The 8,959-nt window shown below is 34.3% G+C and overlaps 1 protein-coding gene across 1 annotated transcript; it reads left to right on the top strand.

Annotated features, from left to right (window-relative positions):
* The first annotated feature begins 1,440 nt into the window (after positions 1-1,440).
* LOC116295971 (profilin) lies at positions 1,441-8,452 on the top strand. Its single transcript, XM_031703933.2, has 3 exons — positions 1,441-1,553; positions 6,107-6,262; positions 7,622-8,452. The coding sequence occupies exons 2-3, from the start codon at positions 6,122-6,124 to the stop codon at positions 7,901-7,903; spliced, it is 423 nt and encodes a 140-aa protein (XP_031559793.1). The 5' UTR covers positions 1,441-1,553; positions 6,107-6,121; the 3' UTR covers positions 7,904-8,452.
* The last annotated feature ends 507 nt before the right edge of the window (positions 8,453-8,959 follow it).

Raw genomic sequence — 8,959 nt, 5'->3', positions numbered from 1 at the left:
CTTGAACAAAGACACAGCTAGCCCAATCAACCATGACAATTCGAATATAAATTTTAGCAGTCATTAAAAGTGATTAGGGAGGCAAAGTAGCCTGGTTGACGGATTTAGTCATAACATTATGTCAATAGATGAATCAATATATTCTAAAAGGAAAATTTGAAAATTTGACGTGAAAAGACATGGAAATTGAACAGCGATCAATATTCGTTAGGTAAAGGTTCTTATAAGTGATTCAGTCTTTGTCTACTGGTTCGAATATGTTTAAATATATATAAACGCTGAGATTATGGTAGTCTTATGGTTATGTAAGTTCGATACCAAACGACCCCCTAGTGAGGCCAATATTAGTTCCAAATACTTTAAGGTATACAGTTCAGCTAGTTTATTGTCATCTCCGTCAAACAGAATGTTCGATTGATTGAAAAAAATTAGAAAGAAATTACAGTTGAGTAAACGAAGAAAACCATAGAGAATAGGAATAACATTAATTTTGATAGCCGTATTTTCGAAGCAATATTTTCGATAAATATCAATTTATCAGTTAGGATTATGTCTAGGCATGTCTGCTTCGTCACCGGAACTTAGTTCACTTTTACGAATTAAAATGATAATAATCATATCACACGACTATATACGCCGGAAATGAGGTAATTACTACTAATATCACGTGCCCTTCATCATGCATTTTTTAGCAAGAATCGTACAATACAATAACCTTGAAGCGAGATGACGTTTTACCCCCGACTCTATACCATAATAGTTTTTAAAATTCTTTCATATTAAAATTTTTGATTCCTTAGAGAATACAGGAACAATAGTCATAATTAAAGAACAAAAACAGTGTGAAAAGGATTATGGTCTAGAGACGGGTGTAAAACGTCATCTCCCTTCAGGCTTATATAGGGCGATTTTCATAAACCCGTGAAACAAAATTTAGCTATTAACTTCTATTAACGCATATTAATATGTAATAGAGGCTATTAGTGAGACAACTAAGTATTGCAGTGAAAGTTTATTGAGTGTTTTTACTATACTTCGTTGTTTAAAGTCTAATGAGTAATAACTTGTACTAGTTTGTATTAATGATTCTTACGCTAACACTTATTTCACGGGTTGAATAAAATCACTTTATACGTATGAAATTTGAAAGCTTTTAGAATACCCTTATTTCATAAGTCTTATTTTATTTCAATTTTTAAGGTCCTTTAAGACCGCAAATGAAGTCATTACGGATAATTTAATTTTTCGAAGGGAAAAAAAGATTTGTTTTAATTGATTGTAAATTTAAGTTTTAGAATATTTTTGAGTTATATCATAGTTAACTATGGTTATAGGGATAGTTTTACGGAATGTTTTAAGGCCCTTTAAGACCGGAACCGGAACTTATGTAATATAATTGCATGTTAATGGCGGGATCACGTGATAGGGTGCTCGCGGGCTCGTTGCATGTCTCGTACACCGCGCCCCTTCTTAGTCCTCTTTCTTGTAGCTCACGGAAGAGAAGTAATTTGAATCTCTGTGGATTTTTCTCGGCTTTTTACTCCCAATTCCAGGTAAGCTCACCCCTACTTATCTAGTACTATTGTTGGTTAACAGATTCAGGGTTCGAAAGTAAGAGATTCAGCGCTTTTAGCTTGAATATTATAAGTCAAATCGATTCGAAGTTGAGCTTGGCTTGTTTCCGTTCTAGCCACACCGCTTTCGCAATTGCTAATCCAAACTTTCTAAGCATTTTACGCCTTTTATTTCTAAATTTCACGCTTTATATTCTCATCAATAGGCTAAATATATCTCATAGGAAGTTCAGAGGTAGGAAAATTGGAGTTTTTGAGGATTTTTAGTGCGTCATTTGCAGAAAAATGATTCTTGTCGTGGCGAGTCGCGAAGGAACCATTCGGGGAAGACGGCGTGTCGTTGTGCTGTATATTCTAACCTTTTTGAAGAATCGTTATCATTCTATTGATGATTCTGTTCAATTTCTTGCTAAGACCACCAAGATCGTATAAATTTTGAAAGCACTATCCTCGGTAGATGTTGCTGTGAATTTAAGAGAGAAATATTGGAACATTCTAACGTGGCGTACCATTAATCGAACTAGGATTCCTGCAACATGGAAAATTCTCTTCTATTTAAAGAATACTTTTTTGCATTTTTATCCTCAATCATCGCTTCGAATCCCTCATCACGAGATCTAGACCTCGAAATCTTGAGTGTTAGGAGCTTGAAATTTTGTTTTAAGGATCTGGTATTCGTTTATTCGACTTGTTGAATGCTGGGTGAACGATTGCGTTAGAGTCAGTAAAGGAATGCAGGTGAAACAAATTCTTTATTGACACAACTAGAATCACAATTTAGCCTTTGAAGACACCCAAAAATTGTCTTTTTAATGCTTCAATCTTCAACCTCTCGGGATCATAGCCTTGAGCTCCCGATCGCTGGCTGGGTATCCACATATCTGAATTTATTATCAAGTATTTGAAATTCGAACATGATCAAAAGTCGTGGCGTGAAATATTTGTATATGAATTAATGTGCGATCTTGATTTCACAACGTATTTTATAGAGGTCCACACCAATTTTAAGCAATATCCATATCTTTTAAATTTTAACGAAGGTTAAATATTCTATATTCTTGTTACCCGGACAGTGAACTTATTTTTGTACAGTAGTCGACTTATACAAAGACATTTTAATAATTTATGGAGTGTGACGTTAAAGCTTTTTAAAACCAAGCATATTCTTGGAAAAACTTTCTACGTGAGTGACTTTAAGGTCAAATTTTCAACATCTAGGAAAACGTTTTATTTTATTTATTTATTTTTTTCAAGGAGTCTGCTTTCCCAGTTCTTATCATTAGTAGTTTTGATTAGGATTAGGGTTTTCAGCTGTTTGTTAAATCTTGCTATGTTGGACGTCTTTCTCGCTTAATATGTAGTACAGAAATATACATATTATCTCATTTATATGAACTCTACTTTCTTTAAAGAGAAAAGTATATTTTAGATCTTCAAACTAAAAGGATAGACTATAAATATATTTTACTTTAAAAAATTGTACTCTTTGAACAAGCTTGTGAGATATATTATTACAAACAATTAATGAAATATGGATTTTGAGCCTCTGATTAAATATTTAGATGTGAAAATTTCGTTCAGTTATTATTTTTAAAAGTTTTTTACTAGAAGTAAGATGAAAAAAAGAAAACCAGTGATATGAAATGGAAATCATAGCAGACCTAATTTATATGATGTTTAACTAGGCTTTGATGACGGTAAAGTTCTATTACAGTGCCTGTAATGCCTAACAATATTTTCAGTATTGATTCTACCCAAAGTGAATAGTTGAATGGTGAAATATTTTTATATGATTTAAGTGATGCATCTTGGAAGTATCAAGGTTTATACTTCCAATATGCTTATGAGTGCAATGACATTATAGGCATTATTAGATATACAAAATTTTTCTGGGCCAGTAAAATATCCTGTATAAAATATCAGTTGCCTTACTCAGGGTTTATAGAAAGGTTATTGTAAATTTGTTATCTCATAATTAGAGGTTAATAGAGGTTAATAATTAGAGGTTAATAGAGGTCTCTCTTGTAAATCACCTTATGGTGACAGCGATAACCTCAATAAAGATTATTTATTATTATAATACTCATTGTTTCAATTGACAAATGATGACAAATAAACTCAGATTCCTATATATGATGTCACACTCATTAACATATTGGAAGTATAAACCTTGATATCTCCAAGATGCATCACTCAAATATGAAAATATTTCACCATTCAACTATTCACTTCATGTAGAATCAATACTGAAAATATTGAGTTATGGGTGAGGGGCACTTTAACAAAACAAGTGCATTCGAAAGTAAGACCAAGAACACTTGAACCATGAACAATTCGAGTTTATTATATAATTTTCTGAACTTGCTATGGATTAAAACCCTCTAAAGTGAGGCATCGAGTCCAATGTACTCCAAGTGTTCAAGATGAATCTTTCTTTTATCATTTGACTTGAGGGATGATTTCCGGTATGCATTGTAAAAAGTGACAAAAAAATGGAAGTGTTCAAGACATTGATCTTTGTGTATATTGCTTTTCTATAAATTCAAGTCCTTCATTCGTAATATTAAATTCATAATATTTAAGTATTTAACAAAATTAGACTTTCTTTCCAATCTTGAAATACTGCCATATTCCTTGACTTCGATTTTCCAAATCGAAATTTAATGCTGATTCCAAATCTGGAAAGAAAAATAAGGTGTCCTGAGCTCATTTTCAAGATAATTAGCATTTAATTGAAGCCTACGCACAAGCTTTTGGAGTAAAAATTGCACCACCGGAAGTGATTAGAAAAAAATTAAGATTCATAAGATAATAGTTATTTGCAGACTATATGATTGCACGAATGAAGGCAAGTCAATCATTCTACAATAATACATGGATTTTTTAGACAAAAAGACAGAGATACATTGATTTGTCATATTTTGTAGTTTCGGTGCTCTTAAAAAATCTCACAAAGTCGAACAAAAATCCCTACTAAAGTCTATTTTTTCACGTGTTACTGATTTAAACTTTTCCTAAAATGTTGATATAACCTAGATTTTTAGGAGTTTTTTCGAATGAGCTATTAATATATAGAGAGTCCCTTGCAAAATTTGAGGGTTTTGCCCTGTTGAAGCTCAAAACGCGTATGGTTCTTCAATAAAATATTGTAGATTTTTCAGCAGTTTTTGAGCACGCGCACATCGTGGGCTCAAATCGAACGTTCAAAAGTAGGTAGCCACCTTAAATGTACAATAAATGTGATAACTAGGATATGTTAAAAAATAATTTAATCGTTAGGTGTGTGTGGCTGTCGAAATAGTTAAAACTTTCGTGTTGAAAGTCACGTGGTTCATGGCTTAGTTAGATGCATGTGTCATTGAAGGCTTATTATCAGCTGTCTTGGTTGTTATAGCAACACTTTAAATTTCTATCAAAAGCTTTTTGTTAGCAAAAATTACTCAACTTTTAGCACCCAAAATAACTCTCAATTGAGTTTTGAATTTTGATTAACTCTTGTGGTCATTTGGAGAGCTTATTTATAGGGCTTTCAGACTGTTTTGGAGTAAGTGGTCATAAGTCTGAAGTAGTTGGCTGGGAACCCAGGGGCAGATCCAAGGTTTTTTCTAGGAGGGGGTGCAACATCCAGGATTTTCATTTCAGGAGGGGGTGCACCCTTTGTTTGCAAACTCAAACAAAAAATAATGCAGTAGATATCAGCTCATCTGGAGAGGGGGGTGCACTCTCCCTGCACCCCTCCCTACATCCGCTCCTGTATCAGATACAAGGAACGAACAGAAGGTAATTTATAAAAATGCAGTAGCTAGCGGTGAACTTCAAAAGCAATTACAAGGCTCTGATGGCCATTTATTCTTAAAGCCCCAAGTAATGTCACGTGGTCATGTGGTATCCCAATCATAGCATTTAACTTTATGAAAGATTGTAGCATTTCAAACATTAAGAAATAAATTTCAATTAGTAGATACAGTGATGTGGATTTGCCTCTGGGGTCAACATTGCAGCATGTTAGTAAAGTTTTTGTTACATCTCTGCTTTGACTCTAGAGATTTTTAGGTCTCTGATTTTCTTTCGTGGTTGTTTCAGTGTTCAATCTGTGAGTTAGATCTTCTCCGACCTAAATCAGCCCAGGGGATTGTTTCAGGGTTTGATCTGTCATTTAGCCGTGCCCTGATTTAGACCAGCCCAGAGGTTGTTTCAGGGTTCAATCTGATTTAGCCGTGCCCTGACATAGATCAGCCCAGAGGTTGTTTCAGGGTTCGATCTGTCAGTTAGCCATGCCCTGACTTAGAACAGCCCAGAGGTTGTTTCAGGGTTCAATCTGAGCTAGCCGTGCCCTGACTTAATTAGATCGGCCCAGAGGTTGTTTCAGGGTTCAATATGTGGGTTAGTCATGTCCTGACTTACTATAGATCAGCTGAAAGAATGTTTCAAGGTTTGATCTGTAAATAATTAGCTTTGCCCCTAACTTAGATCAGACCAGAGGTTGTTTATTTTTCATTTCAATGATTGACAATCTTTTTTTCTCCAACTAGAATACATCTGTCATAATGAGCTGGGACTCGTACATTGATAATTTAATTGCTCAAACTAAAGATGCTAGTGGAACTGCTCACTGTGACAAAGCCTGTATCATTGGTTTAGACGGTGGGGCACCCTGGACTTCAGCTGGTCATGCGAATGCATTTAAGGTGCGTAATGATATTTGTGAGGTCGTCATGAAAGAACATGAAGGATTTGCCATGCAATACTACATGTTAGGTGTTTTAATCTTAGTACTTTGTTACTTTAATTTTTGTATTCTGTACTATATTTTCTGTCTGTAAGTTTACTTTATACAGAGACCCATTCAAACCAGCTTTGCTGAACTGGGCACTTCTGTATAAATATTGTCGATAAATAAAGGGTTGTTTTTGAAGTGCAACTCACAATGTTTGGTGTCCTGTCACTGACTAGCATTTGAACAATTATCAATAGATAAACTGGTACAAAAAAAAAAACAATATTCCGAGGGAGATTTTGGACTGAATTAAAGATTTGAGAGGATTAAAGAATTGAAATCTTTAAATAGTTAATAGTTTGGAGAAAATTCATTGAGCGCATTCTTAATGCTATTTGTATTGCTCCTTTTTGATATGCAACTACTTGCGCTCGATAGATTTTCTTCAAACTCGGCAGACAGAATTTTCATGAAAACCGTACGATTTTTAAGTGAGCAGGAGGACATAACCACTGTTAGAATATTGGACCTTAATGGCAAATGTATCTCAAAAATAACATTTCAAATTCAATAGCCTAAATGTTTGAGCTGCTGCATGTGCTAAATTAAAAAAAAAATTTGATTGTTTTGATGCGATACGAGTGAGTTACAAGAAACCACTGAAATTCACTTTTGGCTGTGACGTCATCGGAGCATTTGGGTGGATTAGTTTGAACCTGTAGTGCTAAAAACAGGACATTATGAGACACCAAATTTACAATAAACGTTTTGTCAACCATGAGTATGATTTTCATATTTAAATACTTTTTGCTTTTTTTGCTTAGAATTTGTATTTTTAATCCATACCCAGATGACGTAACAGCCAAAAATATAAACCTTGATATCTTCAAGATGCTTCACTCAAAGATCATATGAAAATGTTTTATCATTCAGCTATTCACTTCATGTAGAATCAATACTACAAGTATTGTCTCAGGTATCAGGGGCACTTTAGACATATGAGTGCAGGCCCGTCGCTGGGACCTCGAAGGGGAGGTGGTTTTTATACCACGACATGACGTTGTTAACCTTTAAAATAACCTCTTACGCATTAAAAATCAAGATTCTTTACGGAAATATATCCTTAAATATATAATCTAGTTATGCAATTTCTTGAAAAACTAAAATAGCAACAAATATTTTTATTTTGGTACTCCCTCAAAGGTAGAGAGGGGGGTTTGTAAAAATTATCAAACCACTCTGAGCGATGGGCCTGCAAAGGATAGAAGACTAGACTGTACATGTCATCTACCTAAACTTGGCTATTAACTTTTCTCATGTTATATTATAGTTGCAAGCAGCAGAAGGAGCAAATATTGCTAGATGTTTCAAGAGCAAGGATTTCTCTGTATTCATGGCTAGTGGAATACACTGTGAAGGTGTGAAGTTCAACTTTTTAAGAGAAGAAGATGGAAAACTTGTTTTTGGAAAGAAGAAAGAGCATGGAGCCGTTACTTTGCAAGCCAGTAAAACCGCTATAGTTGTTGGGCACTGTCCTGAAGGGTCTCAACAGGGCAACCTCAATAAAGGCGTAGGAGTAATAGCCGAATATCTTGAATCATTGGGCATGTGATATGTAGAGAAAAATGTTTTTCCTATTGTATTGTTTTGTACTGTCTTGTTTAAATCTCTGTTGTCCTTTGAGACTTGCAATAAAAGCTAAATAATTGTCTTGATCGACTAGAAAATACTAGCTATCTAATCCTTTTTTTGCAAGCCCACTCTTAGGAACTTCTTGTAGAACCAAATCTATTAGACATTATTAGGAAGCAATACATTGAAAAAATAACTCTTATTTTCATAAACCTTTTTTGGGATAATTGTAAATTAGACTTTATGAATTTAACTTTTTTTAATGTCAGGAACCCATCCCTGACTTGAATAAAACAGCTTTTTGGACCTCACCATATATCAATAATTATTATCCTTGCCTTTTGTGTTAAGTTTATTGATCAAGTTTGAATAGTAAAAACCTAGAATAAAATGCACATAAAATGCACATAAACTGCTGAGGTACGATCAGGTACTGATTTGTTTGAGTTTCTCAGCTGAGCCAGCATCCTATTTTAATTGTTTTTGTTGTCGTAGATTTATATGATAGATATTAAAAAATTGAATGAGATTTTTGCTGTTTTATGCCCTTGTCATTTTCATTTCTCCATTTTGGAAAAGAATCTAATGGAAAGAGAAATCAAGGATGCACAAGAAATTAAAAATCAGCCACACCCTAAATCCATTGTTTGATGTAGGTTCTCAAATTCGGCAGAAAACCCAGATTCTTAAAGCTGGGGGTGGAATTGATATCAACAGGGGAGAGCGGGGCTGAATTATAAACCCAGGATAGGCGCAGCCGAGGACTGGAATTAATTGCAAGGACTTGAAATCCCGTCCAGTCCAATTTGGAGGCTTTGAAATGACTTCTCATACTCATTAATTATTTGGGAGGTTATTTGTTTAGGATTGAAAGACTTAAGGAACAGATATGTCCCTGAACTGAATTAATTTTGATCCAGTCCAAGGACTTGAACAAAATTAATTCAGTACTTTCACGGGACTTTACCAGGTTTCAAGTAACATCATGTAACCCAAAAAATAGCCCGTTGATTGGCTGGTTTATTCATGAATTATT

This window comes from Actinia tenebrosa, unplaced genomic scaffold (genome assembly GCF_029948245.1).
Source record: "Actinia tenebrosa isolate PJP-AT-01 unplaced genomic scaffold, QUT_ActTen_1.0 PGA_scaffold0__85_contigs__length_37466705, whole genome shotgun sequence".
Classification (NCBI taxonomy): Eukaryota; Metazoa; Cnidaria; class Anthozoa; order Actiniaria; family Actiniidae; genus Actinia; species Actinia tenebrosa.
This window is presented reverse-complemented; position numbering and strand designations above follow the sequence as displayed.